Source organism: Schistocerca cancellata, chromosome 2, assembly GCF_023864275.1.
Source record: "Schistocerca cancellata isolate TAMUIC-IGC-003103 chromosome 2, iqSchCanc2.1, whole genome shotgun sequence".
NCBI lineage: Eukaryota > Metazoa > Arthropoda > Insecta > Orthoptera > Acrididae > Schistocerca > Schistocerca cancellata.
In genome coordinates, this window is record NC_064627.1 from 341,328,068 (window position 1) to 341,346,969 (window position 18,902).

An 18,902-nucleotide genomic window follows, 5' to 3' on the forward strand; every position below is an offset into this window, starting at 1 on the left:
CCCCAGCGTTACGAATCCTTATAAAGCAGGTACGACAGACGAGCGAATTTGGAGACACGCTCCTAGGATATAACACGTCCGTACAGCCCATACGAAAGTGTAAGAGAAATGCTGGGGAAATTTACACGGGAATCCTTGACAAAAAGACAACGTGTTGTTACTGTTGTTGTGATCTTCAGTTCGAAGGCTGGTTTTTAATCCAGCTCTCCAAGCTAGTCTATTCTTTGCAAGCCTCCACATGACTACAGCAAACTACATCCATTTGAACCCGATATGTATTCGAGTCAGCCTCCCTCTAAAATTTTTAGCTCCCGCATTTTCCTCCACTGTGATTTACAGCTTCTAGAAATTTTTGGAAAATCATGATTTGTACAAAGCTGTTGTTTGACAACCAGTTTCTCTCAGAAACAGACCATCCTCAGGTACAATGTGACACCCGGCATCTCATTAATGATGTCACATAGTACTTGAGGAAGGTCTGTTTCTGACCGAAACTGGTTGTTTAGTAAAGTGACAATACAGCTCTGTGGAAACCATGACTTCCACAAACTTACGATTATATTCGATGTCAGTAAATTTCGATGTTTCTGAAAGGCTTTTTTCGTTATTGCCAGTCTGCACAGTATTTCTTCGCAACAGATGCCTCGAAAATGAGATAAACGGAAACTACAAGATGGCAAAGCTGAAATGGCTAGCGTAGTAATGTAAAACCGTAAAAGCATGCATGACTACGGAAATATAGATGCCTCATAGGAAAATTAACTTAATATTCGGTCAAAAGAGAAGCAACTGTATGAATATCAAAAATTCAGATGACAAGACAGTCCTAAGCAAACTAGGGAAAGCTGAAATGTGGAAGGAATACGTAGTGGGCTATATCTGCAGGAAGAAACACGTTCCGGTGAATATAAATTTTCTGAAGGCCTTACCTCGGAAACAAAGCATTTTCAAACATAAGTTTTAATGAATTTTTTTATTGTATGCGTTAGGGAATACATAACCAAAATAATGCCCACCATTTTTGAAACACCCTGTATAAGGGAAATAATTTTTACGACAATATTACACAAACAGAAGAGGAAGAAGGTGAAGATGAGCTGGAAGATATGATACTACGAGGGCACTGATAGACCTGTGCCTAGACATCTGGAATAGGCGACATTCCTTCACAATTACTGAGATCCTTGGAAGAGCCAGCCATGACAGAACTATCCACCTGGTATGCAACATGTATGAGACAGGCGAAATACCCTCAGTCTTCAAGATGAATGTAATAATCCCTATTGCAAAGAAGGCAAGTGCTCACAAGTGTGACTATTAACGGACTATGAGTCTAATAAGCCGTAGTTACAAAATCTTCTTCTGCCTTTCCCAGATTAGGCCCGCCGGCCTGGTCTTGCCTCAGTCCTATCTTTTAACTGGCTGTCATATGTCCTCCTTTTCTATGGGTTTGTATTGTAAGACCATTTCAGGAATCCTTGTTTATTGCATTCGTTCCAGATATCCCTTACAGTTTTGTTTATGTTCTTATATTTTGTGATCTACTACAAAAATATTCAGTTCTTGTCTAATGTTTTCATCAGGAACCCTTTCACCGTAGTGCAACCTTTGACTCCTCGTAAAAATTTCTTTTCAGCCGGCTGAACATGGCTAGAATCTTTCCTCTTCATAGCCCCACGTTCAAGGACACGGTGCAGATATCATCTTATAAAATTTCATTTTTGTGACTCTTCGCGTGTTTTTTAATGTTCTGCTTATTGTGCAACGTATACCCTGATAATTCTGCAATTTAATGTCCTTATCTTCCTTACAAGTGTTATAGCTCCGTAGGTAACTGAAGTGCTGAACTTGTTCCTACATCGCATCTCTGGTTACAAAGAATGGAAAACTTGGTAGAAGCGGACTTGGGAGAAGCTCAGCAAGGGTTCGAGAAATCTAGGAACTCCTGAGGCAGTAAAAGCCTACGACTTACTTAGAATACAGGTTAAGGAAAGGCAAACCCGCCTTAATAGCGTCTGTATATTTAGAGGAAACATTTTACACTGTTAACTGGATTAGATGTTTTGAAATTAAATAGAGAGAGGCAAAAATTATCTACAACTTACATAGAAACCATACTGCAGTCATAAGAGCCGAAGAGCATGAAAATGATGTTATTTGATGTGTACATTGAGCAAGCGGCTATGGAAATCAAAAAGTTTCAGGGAGGAGGTTTTCCGATGATACTGTAATTCTATCATGGAGATCAAAGGACTTGGACGATCAGTGGAACGAAATGAGTACTAAATCTGAGCACTGGCCTCTTGCACGACTTTACGTCACAGCTTGTGGAACAGATATTGCCTTAACACAACGTTATAAGATGAACAGCAACAAAATAAAAACGAGGACAATGGGATATAGTCAAATTAAATCATTTGATGCTGATAGAATTAGATGAGAAAGTGAGTAGTTGATGGGTTTTGCCACTTGGGCAGCAAAATATCTGACTTGGATGAAGTAGATTAGGTATAAAATGCAGCCTGGAATAGCAAGAAAATCAAGTTTTATTCCATTTGGAAGCAGCTGTCCCCAGCAACTGTATTTATTTCAGGTAGTACAGGGTACAGTAGTCTGTCGCAAATAATGCTGACTGCATATCCAGATTTCAGTCAATATGTGGCCGGCCATCTTCAGTGCAGTAAATGTAAGTTGAAACATTAAAGCCAGAGAGCGAACTCCACCTTTGACATGAATAGTCCAGTAATGACTATGTGCATATCTTGAGTGGTTTTAATGTTTTAAGCTACATTTGCTGCGCTGAAGATCACCACACAGTGACTGATATCTGGATATGCAATGTTCAGCTGACAAACTGAAAAGAAAATAGTACAAAAGAACAATGAACTCATAGAACCTGTGGATAAGTTTTGTACTTTTGGAAGCTTAAGACGATGGCTGGCTGGACATAAAAAACGTAAAGAGGATAGTGTGTATGACCTATCGGCTCACCAAATAGACTTTTAAAATCGAGATTTCGATGTATCTGAAATGCAGAGGTTACTATCAGTATGCGTCACCATTTCTGACTTATAGTAGTGAGACACTAACTTTCTAATCGAAAACCTTCAGACTCTGTAAGTTATTCGATGAGTAACAATGAGATGCAGGTTGCGAATTACTAGAAGAGAGAGGAAAAAAAACGAACAGGGAAAGTCTAACGTGAAAGACATAATTATAGATCTGATGTTATGAAATTGAGGTGAGGAAGCCACAGTGGCGAACGAACGGTGTAGATGGACCAAGGAAATTCTATGCTGGATTGGAAGAAAAAAGAAAGGAATGAAGCAACGCCGTGGTGGAAGGGAGACAGATGACGTTACAAAATACTCAGGTGCAACATTAATACAAGGTATAGATGAAGACATACCGGTAACGCACGAAAACGCCGGGAGGAAGCATTCATTCAGCAGTGGGTGTCAAATTGGTGCTGGTGTTGATGCAACTGACGCTGATTATGCTTTTGAGTCAGTGATGGAGGTATAAGTAATTTAAACTGTATTTGCCAAAAATTATAGGCATAAAACTTCCTGGCAGATTAAAACTGTGTGCCCGACCGAGACTCGAACTCGGGACCTTTGCCTTTCGGGGGCAAGTGCTCTACCATCTGAGCTACCGAAGCACGCAGGAGAGCTTCTGCAAAGTTTGGAAGGTAGGAGACGAGATGCTGGCAGAAGTAAAGCTGTGAGTACCGGGCGTGAGTCGTGCTTCGATAGCTCAGATGGTAGAGCACTTGCCCGCGAAAGGCAAAGGTCCCGAGTTCGAGTCTCGGTCGGGCACACAGTTTTAATCTGCCAGGAAGTTTCATATCAGCGCACACTCCGCTGCAGAGTGAAAATCTCATTCTGGAAACATCCCACAGGCTGTGGCTAAGCCATGTCTCCGCAATATCCTTTCTTTCAGGAGTGCTAGTTCTGCAAGTTTCGCAGGAGAGCTTCTGTAAAGTTTGGAAGGTAGGAGACGAGATACTGGCAGAAGTAAAGCTGTGAGTACCGGGCGTGAGTCGTGCTTCGGTAGCTCAGATGGTAGAGCACTTGCCCGCGAAAGGCAAAGGTCCCGAGTTCGAGTCTCGGTCGGGCACACAGTTTTAATCTGCCAGGAAGTTTCATATCAGCGCACACTCCGCTGCAGAGTGAAAATCTCATTCTGGATTATAGGCATACTTTATCATGAGCCTTCTGACGACTGTTGCATAAGGCACTCCATTCAGTAGATTTGTAGAGAATTATGCTCCACTGGCATTCTTCAGGTATGGTGGATGCATAGACCTTCCGTCAAAATATTTTGTGTGTAGGCAGCAAAGCTCCGGTTGCATTGATGGAATACCAACGCCAGTCTTTTCCTTACTTTACATTAGACCTCAAGTTTTTCTTTTCATCATCAGAAGATAGTGTATCTGCTCCAGCGTCCTCCACGCTGTAACAACGTACCTAAATAACCGGCAGGAGTCTTTTTGAAAGTCGAGGACTAGCTTCAAATGGGTGAAGATGGCTCTAGCGTTGTATTTCCTGGAAAGGACAGCGCGAAAATGAATTAAACAATTTAGTAAAATGGAGTATGTAGCTTACCTTGCGCTTTCGCGTAGTTTGTGCAATGTCCGTATTAATATCAACTGCAATGGTATATATTACGAAAGAACCAGAATGAAGTACGGAAAAAGGCGAGTATATCTTGGGCAGAGTTAGGGATTTAGAAGAAGGGAACTAGCTTTTCGACTTATTTGGCAGCTTAAAACAAAACATCTTGACTTATTCGCGTCCTTTTACTCGTTTGTATCAGTACGCATGTCATGTATTAAAATGCATCAAGTCAAGTAAAGTAACATGATTACATAATGGCATCCCCCAGGACCAAAGCCAACAAACTTTATCCCTTCCAGAAATTTTTTAGCTATTACATGTACGCTCTTCAGTCATATGATATTACATATTGTTTATTATGGCTGGAGAATCTTCTGGATTTTGGGTTCAGGACCGACTTTACCCTATAAATTGCAAGATGCAGGTGTGCCTACACCTTTCAGCTAAGATCGCTCACTGCGCTGAGGAAGAAAGGTTTAACTGGTTTGAAGCTGCCAGGAAAGCTGAAAAGCCAATTCCCTTCTTTTACCTCACTAATTCTGCCTAGGACATATTCGCCTTTTGTTGTACTATGATAGGAGCGGTCTTCATTCTGGTTCCCACCTTTTACTCTACCATAAATTTGACATTAGGGTGGCAACCGAAGTAGATTTCTGTTGGTTCGAGCGACGACTTATCCATTATAGCTTTTCATTGTCTTTCGAACCATGTTGCTTACATTGTAGCAACGGTTAAAGATTACAAAAAACAACTGGATGACCACTGATCACATGTATTTGTCTATCTTTTTACAAAATTTGAACCGATTTGCATTAGTTTGACCATAGAAGTGACGTGTCTAAAGGAACTAAAAAAAAACGTGTTTTTTGCACTTAAAATATGAATGAAGCTAGACATTTGAAAGAGAGTATTCAGTTTTTTTTTATTTATTTGGATCACTTTGAGAATGTATTTTACTTGCTACATTTAGCTCGAGTTTTAACCATAGCATTTCGAGAGCGCATAAACATTGTTGGATTAAAAAAGTTTCGGTTTGAATTTATCTACCTTAGTGCAAAGTTTGAACTTACTGACACAAGTATAAAATATAGAAGGGGCGCGCTTCGTAAAATCCGAGCGGTGCGCATGAAAATGGTGCCATTAGCTGAGCTTTAATTTCAGCCCAATTGGCATCTTTGGCAAAAGGAATTAATGATTTGCACAATTTGCCTAGGCGCCTACTCGGGTTTGTCGTTCAAACCTTGTTTAATATAGTGTAAATAGCTGCAATATCACAGGTGTTCGAATGGCTATACAGATGGCCGCTGGTCCGGGCTGAATCAGAAACTTTCGCCTCATGTTCCTAACTCAAATAAAAACCGACTAAAAGGCCCCCCCCCCCTCCCTCCGCTTCAACCCAAACCGTGATTCCGCGCACGGCCTTCTCAAACATATTTGTTACAGCGTAAGGATACGCTTACGAGGGCGAATGCAAACTTTTAGATTGCCCTGGTTCTATAACAAAAGAAATTCGTTTATATGTAGCAGTTACTTTCAAAACTGTTGTGAGTTGATTGGTATATAGTTTGTTCGATTTGCTCTAATCGTTTGTTAATTATTATCATGGAAAGATTTCGTGTGCACCCACAGAATGTTTCTGAGCTACGACTTTTTACGGATTTGAATAGCGATTAACTGTTAGACAATGTGAAGATTGGCGTAGGAATGCATTTGGCAACAAGCTACATCTAAAGCAACAATTATTTATAATTGGTACAGCTAATTCAAAAGAGATCGGTTTCGTTCTTAGTGATGCATTTCGTGAAGGACGCCCAAGAAGTGCTGTCACTGGTGAAAATATTGCCGCTGTTCGAACAATGTTTTCACGATGCTCGAGGGACATTTTAGGAATTTATTCAGGCGACATTGGGTATTGGTATGAGTCACATACAAAACATTTTACGTCAAGAGTTCGATATAAGAACACTTTTGTTGTCGATAAGGTCCACATAAACCAACTCCCCATCAAAAATAACGATGCATTGTTTGGTGCAGAAAAAAACTGAAAAAAAAATCTTAGGCAGCTCTTCAAATTTGATCTGGAACATCGATAATGATGATGAAGCCTGGATTCATTGTTATGACCCTGCAAAGAAAAGTCGTTCAGTTCAACGTTTCTTTCGAACAGAACCAAGCCTACAAAAGTCCGACGAATTCGCGGTGCTCGTATAAAATGGTAGCTAGTTTTTTTATATAAAAACGGGCCATTTTGGTACTATAGCATTAGAAGGTAGACGCACCGTTAATGCCGACTGGTACATAAATCTCTGTTTATAGCAAATGTTTGAAAAAGTAAATGAAAATTTCCAACAAGACAATGCACCATCGCATATGGCGAAACAAACAACCGAGTATCTGGATGCCCTGAAGGTCAGCTCCATGGACCCTCCAGCACACAGTCCTCACATAGCAGTTTATGATTTCTTTCTGTTTCCAAATTTGAAGATAAAATGCATGGATTCACTTTTTCGTCATCAGATGCAGCAGGGGAACATTATAAAAATCTTATTTCTGAAGTGCCTCGAAAAAAGTGACAACATGCTTTAAGGACTGGTTTCATATAATGAAAAAATCTTTTAATGTGAAAGAGGAATATTTTGGAAACACTAAAATCATTTTTTAAAACTAGTTTGATTTTTAAAAAATTATCAGTGTCGCCCTTTGTTGAACAATACGGCGGGCAAATTATCCAGGAATGAAGATCTCTTAGCTGACTAACGTAAGTGACATAAAGCAATGCACATCAGTCGTGAAATTGAAGTCTGAAGCACTCCTACATAACAGCGGAGCTTCATTTCCTCCTTAATGTTCAAAACCCTGATGACCTGAGTGATAGATCATTCGGTATTTTTAAATAATTTAAAACTGCACTGTAAACACCCTGAAGTCCAAACTGTTCATCAATTACAGCAACTAATTAGTGAAAGATGTTGAATGCTCTTCTGAACGAATACCACACAAACTTTTCTTCCTTTCTGTTTATTGTTAATATGGTTCCATTTAAAGACTTCTCCATTTTCTTCATTCCGTCTTTATTTCCTGCAGCTACGGTCGCAGGTTAGAATCCTGCCTCGGGCACGGATGTGTGTGATGTCCTTAGGTTAGTTAGGTTTAAGTAGTTCTAAGTTCTAGGGGACTGATGACCACAGATGTTAAGTCCCATAGTGCTCAGAGCCATTGAACCATTTTTTTATTTCCTGCACGGACGTCATTGAATCTCTCCTAGTCCTCCCACGCCAGACAAATATAGTGAAATCCAGGAGGATCTACAGAGTAGTAAAACTAGGTGCAGGGACTGGCAGTTCACCCTTAACGTAAGTAAATGTAACATAGTGCGTATAAATAGGAGGAAACATTCGTTATTATTTAATTACACGATTGAGTATCAGTTACTAAAACAGTCACATATTTAAAATATCTAGGACTACATGTCTGGTGTAATCTATAGTGAAATTACCCATAAAACTTGTTGTAGGAAAGCAGCTTTCAGAGAGAGGTTTGTTGGAGGAGTAGAAGGAACTGGAATTCGCTCACAAATGAGGTAGCTTGCAAAACTTGCGATTCTTAAGAATTACTCGTCAGTTTAGGACCACTCCTAGGTAGGATTAACGGAGGAGATACGTCCCTCACGGATTAGTTATGTCTGCGACAATATCACGGAGATGTTCATCCAATTTCAACTACTGACGCTACAAGATAGGCACTGTGTAACACAGAAAACTTCGGTTCCCAGAAGAGCTAAACAAAAATTTACATTTTCTGACTGTACCTCACGAAACAACAGTGACGGTGAAATCAAAGAAATCGAGCTCATGTTACTTTTTACCAGAAGTCATTCTTCTCGCGCATCATTCCCGAATGTAAGTGGAGAGAGGGAAATGTTAGCTGGACACAATATATTCTCCGTTACTCACGGGAAGATGGCTTGCGAAGTATAACTGCAAATTGTTCCTTTGGACGGAAACGAAGGATGATTAGGATATCGTGTCGTCGATGAGAATGTCATTAGAGACACGGCGCAGCTCAGATTGGATGATTATTAGGCAGCACATCGGCCGTGTCCTTTTCAAAGGATTCTTCGCAGCATCCACCTTAGATGCTTTGGAGGACATCATGAGAAACTTACAGCTACATGGTCGGACGGAATGTGAACCCAGCTCCTGCTGAATGCGAGTCGAGTGCCATGACATTCTGCCACCTTTTGTAGTTCTCTTAAAAAGACTGGGGGGCGGCTAAGAGATTTGGTGGAGCCAGAATTGTAAACTTGGCTGCTAGATACACGTGCCAATTCCAGTGGAAGCATACGAACTGTTTTCTGCCAGTGTTGTGAAAACAAAGCTGATTGCTTTACAGTAGCAGTATGAAAAGCAACTTGTTGCTGTTGTCTTTGTACCATTTCTTTACGTCAACTTACCTTTAAAGACACCTTGTGAATTTTAACAATTAATCTGTTATGTACTCTAGTTCAATTGCCACTAGAGGGGCAGCGTGAGTGATCCCGGATCTACTACGTTTTTCGTTCGTAACAGATTTATTGTTTTCTCTACTTTGAGAGAAGTAACACGTGTCTTCAAAAAGTATCATTCTGCTCCACATCAGGTACCACACGCTTGCGTCTGGCATTATCTGCGTACTGTTACTGTAGCACTACAGCGACTGCTGGAAACATACGAGGGGCATTTGAAAAGTCTGTGCAAAGTCCGAGAGACGGCACCACCGGCGCGTATCAAGGTCATGTTTAGTTAGTAGCATCTTTGGAAAGAACGCACACCAAGTTTCAGCTATATTGGTCTATTTCTTTGTGTTTGGCATTCGTGTGAATCAAGGAAGTCGAGTGATTGTCAAAAAATGGACGAAAAAGAATGTCGTGTGGTGATTTAACATTACTTTATGAAACGCAAAACGCCTGTGGAGACTAAAGAGAAGCTTGGTAAACATTACGGTGACTCTGCACCTTCGATTAGAACAGTTTATAAGTGGTTTCAAAATTTTCGGAGTGGCCATTTGGGACAAGTGATGCTGAACGTTCTGGACGCCCTATGGAGGTTACGACACCAGAAATCATTGATGATATGGTGGTGGATGACAGAAGAGTAAAGGTGCGTCAGATTGCTAGTGCTGTGGGCATCTCGAATGAACGGGTGCATAATAATTTGCATAAACATTTGGACATGAGAAAGCTATCCGCAAGATGGGTTCCGCTATTGCTACCGCTTGACCAGAAACGGAATCGTGTGAAGTGTTGCAAGGACGGTTTGCAGCTAATCAGGAAGAATCCGCAGGACTTTAAGAGTCGTTTCGTCAATGTGGATGAAAGATGGATACTCCTGAGACCAAAGAACAATCTAATCAATGGGTTACCAAGGGAGAATCTGCACCAAAAAAGGCGAAGACCATTCCTTCGGCCGAAATGTCATGGCGACTGTCTTCTGGGATTCGCAAGGGATAATCCTCATCGACTATCTGGAAAAGGGTAAAACTATTACAAGTGCATATTATTCATCGTTATTGGACCGTCTTAAAACCGAGAAAAAGAAAAACGCCGGCGATTGGACCGCAAAAAAGTCTTTTTCCATCACGACAATGCACCAGCACACACCTCAGCAGTTACGGTCGCAATAATGGAAATAGGATTCCAGCTCTTTTCACATCCCACCTGTTATCCAGATTTGGCTCCCTCGGACTACTATTTGTTCCCCAATTTGAAGAAATGGCTTGCGGTACAAGGATTTTATTCAAATAAGGAGGTGATTGCAGCAACTAATAGCTATTTTACGGACTTGGACAATTCCTATTATTCGGAAGGGATCAACAAATTAGAACAGCGTTGGACGAAGTGTATAAGTCTAAAAGGAGACTATGTCGAAAAATAAAAAAGGTTTACCCCAAACATGTAAGTAGTTTTTATTTTTGCACAGACTTTTCAAACGCCCCTCATAGTCGATTCCTGAGGTAAGTTATTTTCTTACACCTGATGTCAGATAGACTTCTCTCATTTACTGGCTTCATAAGGAATGTTTTTGGGAATACACATCATCGGAGGAAAAGTATCCAGACACACCTAGAAAATACGGAATTGTCCAGTAGATGCCACGCGAGGGCACCCACCAGTATAAAAGCAGTATTGTGTTGTCAGTAGAGAATCAGTAACAGCAGAATGGGTCGACAGCAGAGCTCAACGATCTCGATAGTGGACTAGTCACAGGATGTCACCTGAGCAACAAATCCGTCAGGGAATTTCAACTCTTCTAAAGTTGCCACAGTTGACAGTTGATGTGATTGTGACGTGTAAATGCAAAGGAAAAACCACAGCTAATGCAAGAGAAGGCAGCCCTGACGATCAAGAGCCGTCGAGCACTGCAGTGGATGGTTGTAAAAAATCGCGTGAAACCAGCAGAAGGAATGACTCGTGAGGTCCAAACTGCTACCAGCATTCCAGCGAACATAGTGATTACTTGTATGAAATTAAAAAGAATGTGGTACACTGGTCGAGCAGTTCCTCATATGCCACGCATATCTGTAGTCAGTGCTAAGCGATGCTTGATGTGGTGTAAACAGCAACACCAGTGAACATTGGATGCCGTGAATGAGTGATCTGGGGTGATGAATGGCGCTATACCTGTGGCAAACCTGTGATGGCATAAGCTGTCGCCAGCACACCGGTCGGCAAAGATAATGCAGATCGGTTAGTAGGCGCTGGATCAACCACGCCTATCACGAGAGAGGCCAGAGACACGCTGAAAAGCAACGTGCTGCCAACGCCCTCTCGACAGCATACATTTAGGCTGCCGCCGCTGACCGGAGGGCGTCAGTCACTCACGCTCTTACTGACTCAGTTTTCCACATTGGCGGCTGCGGAGTAAGTTATTCACTAGCGGAGTAAGTATCGTTCATCACAGCTTATGACAGTACATAGCGACCATATTAGTGCCTATATTGGGACTAGCAGTGACAGACTAACGTTTATAATAGCAAGATTGCCGCTGGACTTTACATCAGTCTGCAAGAGGACTTGCCGAGAAGATTGTACCACAACACATGGGCTCTATTCAAGTTAAGTTTCCAGTTCATGTAAATAAAGAACCGTACTAATCCACGTGTGCATTTGTGTTATGGCCATCCATAACAACATCCTCTCCCTCGCTTCGTTGCAGTACAAGACTCTACAAATCCGATGGACGGATTTGGGCTTGGTGACGTCTGCAGTGCATGACTTGCCATCATGTTTAGTCCCAACATTGAAGTATAGAGGAAGTGGTGTTACGGATGGGGATGTTTTTTGTGATTATGATGTGGTTGGCTCAAATGGCTCTGAGCACTATGGGTCTTAACATCTGTGGTCATCAGTCCCCTAGAACTTAGAACTACTTAAACCTAACTAATCTAAGGACATCACACACATCTATGCCCGAGGCAGGATTCGAACCTGCGACCATAGCGGTCACGCGGTTCCACACTGAAGCGCCTAGAACCGCACGGCTACACTGGCCGGCGGTTATGATGTGGTCCTCATATTGCCGCTTAGGGAAACGCTAAATGCGGAAGACTTGAACTCATTTTCAGCATTGTGTACTGTGTACAGTAGAGAAACTGTTCGGAGACAAAGATGGTTTCTATCAGCTTGACAGTGCACCTGTCTTAAGGTATTCAAAATGGTTGAAATGGCTCTGAGCACTATGGGACTTAACATCTGAGGTAATCAGTCCCCTAGACTTAGAACTACTTAAACCCGACTAGCCTAAGGACATCACATACATCCATGCCCCAGGCAGGATTCGAAAGTGCGACCATAGCAGCAGCGCGGTTCCGGACTGAAGCGCCTAGAACCGCTCGGTCACACCGGCCGGCACTTAAAGTATTATATGTGAGGCAATGATTTGCGGAAAATGTCACTCCTGAAATGTGCTAGTCTGCCGAGAGTCCCGACCTGAAGCCACTGCAACACTTTCGGGTTGAGTTAGAGCGTCGCCCTTGCTCCGACTCCAGCGTACAGCAGCACTACCACCTCTGGTTTCGGGTTCTGAAGGAGAATGGGCTGCCATCCCTCGACTGACATTCAGACACATAATTTAAAGTGACCTCAAGCAGAGTTCAAGACATCATAAAGGTGAATAGTGGACCCACCCCATATTAACGTTCATTAACAGGTGTCCGGATACTTTTGATCGGTTAGTGTATGTGGATAGCAATCTGTACCGTGAAACTTGTGTTTAGAGAAATAGTCTTGCGAGACATGAAAAACCGCTAGAGTGCATAACAGAGTTCACTGATCGTTTTGGTAAAAAATCCACGCAAATATATTACACTTCAACGATGTGGCGAATATGCGTAACGTAATTAGTTCATGTTTTACTCACCTAAGTCCTTCGAAATTGTCTGCATGCAAACTGGTACCCTGTGAAAAAGAAAAGTTTTTCAGGAGATATTTTTAGCAAAGAGACTCGTTAGGGTAGGTCTGGATGGGCCAGGAGCTAGAAAGAGAGCATGGAATGACAAACAGGAAACGAAATGATGCAGCACTCTTGAGGCAATAAATCATCATAATCGCTACCAGCTATTTGGCGCCTTTTAGATTATTGCGCACGTTACGGCCTTAGGTCAGACGCGTCCTCGCAATTGCTGCAAGCTTTACATGCTCGTCTAATCGTCTTCTATTAGGTCGCCGCCGCCGCCTCCGTCTGTCTTCGTCTCATGGGATCCAGTCTGTGTCTGGTCCAAAGAGTCCATCGATGTCATGTTTATAAAGACCTAGAACTTTTTTTGGGGTGAGGGCAGGGGAATGACAGCACTGTGGTCTTAATGAAGGAACTATCCCAGCATTTGCCTGGACTGATTTAAGGAAATCATGGACGACGTAAATTGGAACGGCTGGATGAAAGTACAGATCACACTATTTTTTTAATACTATTCATTCGAATGCATAAAATTCTTTTTGAGAATCGGCCCATTGTACAACTGTGCTCTTTACAATCAAGTCCCAGTGTACTGGTTGTTCGGCAGATGAATTCCCAATTGCAGATATTGTATGTGGGAGGACAGAAGGATTGAAGATATTTTCCATTTGCTTATGGGTCAAAAATGTTCGAGATAAAAATACAGGGTAAGGCAGCTAAACTGTTAACCGCAAATGTTTCCCGATCCGATTAAGGTATCGTAATTCTGTTTCCACTCAAAGGAATGGTGAAAAACTTTTCTTTAATAACGTGTAGTCTCTTTTCATAGCTACAAGGTATGTTTTAAAAGTAAGCACCGTTTTGAAATTGCGTTACTGCAGCGCCGCGGTCGCCATTTGGCGCATCCGCGCTTTGTCCCGCTCTCTGTTTGGAGGCCACAGACACCTTTACAGAATCACTCAGCGTGTTTACGTTTGTATGCGAGTATTTGAAACGCCTCCTCCGATTGACAAGCCGATGACTGTGAAATACGCGCTTATATTAATTTTCTTAATGCTAAAGGCGTGAAAACGGCTGAACTTCATCGTCTTATCAGTGATGGGAAAATATTGTGAGCGATGGGATGGTGCGGAAACAGGTGAGGGCTTTTAAAGATAGCCATACGAATGTGCATTATGATGAACGAAGGGGCGACCTTCAGTAATTACTGACGATTTAGTGCAGAAAGTTGGTGAACATGTGAGAGAGCATAGAAGCTTTACAATTTCGTAGTTACGTGATGAGTCTTCTTAAGTACCAAGAAGTGTGCATTACGCTACAGAACATTTCAATTATCGGAAGTTATGCTAATCGCGAGGTAGATTTCTTTGAGGATGGTATTCAAAGCTGGTTATACGATACGATAAGAGCCTAAATACTCGTTTTGGTGAGAATTATGTAGAAAATAGATTAAAGTACAGGCTTTCACGTAAAAATAAAATTTCTACCCAAAGCATACTTGTTTTATTTTTATTTCTAAACGATACTTACTTTAAAAAACACGCCTCGTATATTAATTACGGAGATAATGGTATCAACATCACATTTTCGAACAGAATTATAGTAACGTCCGCTGCTAGTGTCGTTCTAAATGAGAAGAACGCAATGACGTTTCACTCTTCAAAACCACATTAGCTGCTTCGAAGGAATTATAATATTTACAATTTAGAATTTATATGTTCTGAACATGAAAGCGACTGCTGTCTTTTGCGAATGTTCGAGTTGTACACATAGTCGCCTCAGGCTGATAGAGTGGTTGGTTGTTTTAGGGAAGGAGACCAGACAGCGAGGTCATCGGTCTCATCGGATTAGGGACGGACGGGGAAGGAAGTCGGCCGTGCCCTTTGAAAGGAACCATCCCGGCATTTGCCTGGAGCGATTTAGGGAAATCACGGAAAACCTAAATCAGGATGGCCGGACGCGGGATTGAACCGTCGTCCTCCCGAATGAGGCTGATAGAGTGTTCCACCTCTACGCTACTAAGAAAGTCTACTTACAAAGGCGCAATAACTGAGAATAGTTAAATTTAAAGTTGATCCTAATCACACTTTGCTACATATGATTCGACCGACATACTAGCTACAAGGCAAACAACGTGGCAGTTGAGGACGCTTCACCAGTTAACTACAGAAACGGTTCAGCTCTTGCTGCTGCTTGAGACTGGAAATAAAATTGCACGTAAAAAATTCTACGGATTTCTGAAACAGCAAACTGAAGTATAAATATTGTTAGTAATTTCGTGTCCTGAGTTTAACGTTATGATGCACACTTACATTTCAAAATTACATCAGCAACAGCAACAAAAAGAAAATCACGAAAGAATGTAGTCATAAAGATTGCCTTGAAATTCTATTTACATCATCAACTCTTTGAAATTCCCAACATCTATTACAATACACGGTTGCAGTTAGTACAACCTCTGGAGTTGTCAGAATTTGTGCGTACACATCATATGTGAGTTTACCCCAGAGAAAAATGTCAAATGGCATGAAATCAGGCGAACGTGCAGGCCAGCTGTTAAGGCCTTCACATCGTATCCAGCGAACAGGAAAGAACTGGTTGAGCGCATTCTTAGCCACAAGCGAGTAGTGTTACACACCAGTCGTTTCGGTCTCAAAAAAATGGCTCTGAGCACTATGGGACTCAACTTCTGAGGTCATCAGTCCCCTAGAACTTAGAACTACTTAAACCTAACTAACCTAAGGACATCACACACATCCATGCCCGGGGCAGGATTCGAACCTGCGACCGTAGCGGTCTCGCGGTTGTTTCGGTCTCACATACATCTATTTATTTCAAGTGGTACTTCCTCTGCGAGGGCCGGTAGCACTTGGTATAACATTACAGGTCGGGATTGATCTATGCGGTCTTGAATATCTTATTTGTATCTATCAGTTGGTATGGAGAAATTGAGATTTGGGGGATTTCTTTATATAGTTTTGCGTGATTAAGTCCCGACGCTATGCAAAGCTGTCATTTATTAGTTACGTGCGACTTGCGATCTGTTATGCGTTACTTTCCGATAATAAATCATATTTTTTTCTGATTACCGTTAAAATATAATGGCGATAAATGTTTGAGATCATTTGGAACAATATTTTAATAACTATGTAGATGTCGTGACATTATTGGTACGAAATTGTGGGTATATTTTACCAGTTAAGTATCTTCAGTTAAGTAAGGACCAGTCATGCAGTCCCCAGTAGTACCGTCCCAAACGTTCACACTCCACTGCCTCTAATGTGTAACTTGCTTCATCCAGTGCGGATTGCCAGAGTCCCAATACTGCGTATCTATACACGTAAAAGGCAATATACTGACTGACTCATCATCACCCGGCTTAAACCGCTAAGGATAGCAACTTCAAATTTGGAGAGGGTGTTCATCTTATGCTGTAGTCATCGTTTAAGAAGGGATTTCTCGAAATTCCACTCCTAAGGGTTGAAATAGCGGATAAAAGTTTTTTTGAAAATATGTCGCTTTTAATGCAATTCTGAAGCTAGGCCTACGGAAATTAGTATTTGGTTTCTAAGATAAACCATTATTAAAGAACCACTGGAGTATTTTTAAAGCGACATCTATTAAAATTGGTATTTGACTTCTCTGTTACAAATTAAAAAATACGTGTTTCGGTGTTTTTGGAAATTCTACCCTTAAGGGATGAAATAGGGGTTGAAATGTTCTATGAAAATATTTCATTGTGAAACTGTTTTTAGAGCTCTATGAAAACTGGTATTTGGCTTCTCCGTTACAGATGAAAAAATACCTGTTTTACTGTTTTTGGAAGTTCAATCCTTAAGAGGGTGAAATAGGGGATGTAAATGTTTAAGCAAATATTTAGTTTCATCAAAAATTTTTAAAGCTAAATATATGAAAATTGTTATTTCACTTGTTTGTTACATACAAAGAAATATATGTTAGGGAATGAAAGTTTGTATAAAACTATCACCACGGGAACGCAGAAGACAAGATTAACAAGAATCGCTTTTGGTCAGAAGTAGATTCGGAAAACACCATGCTTCTACAGCATTAACTAGCGTGGAGAGTTTAGAGGGTGTTGCAAGTTTAAACAAAATAAAAATTCGATTAAAGAATAAAAACCTGTGGAGACCACATAGTGTATGCGAGCAATCAGCAGATGCTAAGCTAGTTTATTAAGTTCAACTTTCCATAGTTTGTAAAGGTAGCTTCATCGAGAAAGAGAATTCTGTGAAGAAAGAACTTGACCTGATGTTCAAAAATGTTTCAAATGGCTCTGAGCACTATGGGACTTAACATCTGAGGTCATCAGTCCCCTAGAACTTAGAACTACTTAAACCTAACTAACCTAAGGACATCCCGAGGCAGGATTCGAACCTGCGACCGTAGAAGTCCCGCGGTTCCGGACTGCAGCGCCTAGAACCGCACGGCCACCGCGGCCGGCTGTCCTGATGTTGCATCAGGACCGGCCGACTGAATTCCATGCGTCTTCAGCAATCTCGCTGGTTAACTCGCTGGTGAAGTGACACGTGGTACTGATAGAAGCTGTTTGCGAAAAACGCGGACTGACTTTCTCCAGAGGCACTCAGTTCCTCTGGAGCTGTCTTGTGGACTACGAGCGACAGCTGTGAGGACATCTAGTTCATTCGCTTCGCTTGTTGTAGGCTTTCTCCTTGTTCTCTACGTTGTACTACAGTGCCCTTTCAAAAACAATTTTGTCGCACATTCCCTGAATTGTCATTCTTGTTGGATACCGTCTGTCGGGATATCTTTGTGCGTACAACTCCGCTCTTCTCTTTGCATTCCTTCTGCATTCTCCGTAAAACAGTAACATATCTACTTTCGCTTGGCTTGTGAAACGCATTTTTTTTTCAACTGACCAGCACTCGATACACATGAACGACACACAAAATGAGAGCTACATTTCTTATGCACCTCTTTTATACCGGTACTGCGACAGTGCAACACTGTTTTGTCCTTATTCGACTTGATGTATTTCCACATGGATATGAAGTTACGAATTTATGCATAAGGTAACAATCAGTTTCCTGTTCCAAAAAAATAAATTAGAAGTTGTAAACATTGTAATCACTCCGAAAGCAGTAATCATACTGCAAAGAGTGAAACGCTGTTAAATTCGTCTCTCTAGAACTACAATACTAGCAAATACAATTACTATAACTTCATTTGAAAAAGCGTAATTAACACACTTATGAAAAGTGACTAAACGTCGCTTAGCCAGGACTTTTCCTCTATTCATCTAGGTGGAGACAGAATTGCGATATCTTAATCTTAACCACTTCCGGAAACATTTGAACACTTTAGCTGAATCGTCCTATATAATGAGCAGTGTGCGTAGGTAAACCTGTTGGTGTATATAACTCAGTGATGCCCAAAGACCTGCTCGGGATGTGTTGCAGGGTAATCCCTCTCCCACCCCGCCCCTTCACAAACGTTTCCTCGTGGTTTTTTTTTTCAGATAAATCCCAGCGAGCTGGGAATGGGGCAGATGAGAGCACAATTAGGGATATATAGGAAAGGGTTTCCAGATCTGTCATTTGCTTCGCGAAAAACCTTCCCCAAACCTTGATCGGAACTAAGATATTGGGTTTACTTTTAATATGTTTGCTTAACAATTTATCAAATGGCTCTGAGCACTACAGGACTTTCCATCTGTGGTCATCAGTCCCCTAGAACTTAGAACTACTTAAACCTAATTAGCCTAAGGACATCACACACATCCATGCCCGAGGCAGGATTCGAACCTGCGACCGTAGCGGTCGCGCGGTTCCAGACTGAAGCGCCTAGAAACGCTCGACCAATCCGGCCGGCA

The 18,902-nt window shown here is 41.5% G+C and overlaps 1 protein-coding gene across 1 annotated transcript in view; it reads right to left on the reverse strand.

Moving 5' to 3' along the window:
- The window catches only part of LOC126153905 (uncharacterized), a 198,989-nt gene that overhangs the window by 165,722 nt on the left and 14,365 nt on the right, over nt 1–18,902 (reverse strand). Inside the window, exon 2 of the mRNA XM_049916101.1 lies at nt 13,016–13,068. Coding sequence (XP_049772058.1) covers nt 13,016–13,068 — 53 coding nt within the window. The remainder of the gene's footprint in view (nt 1–13,015; nt 13,069–18,902) is intronic.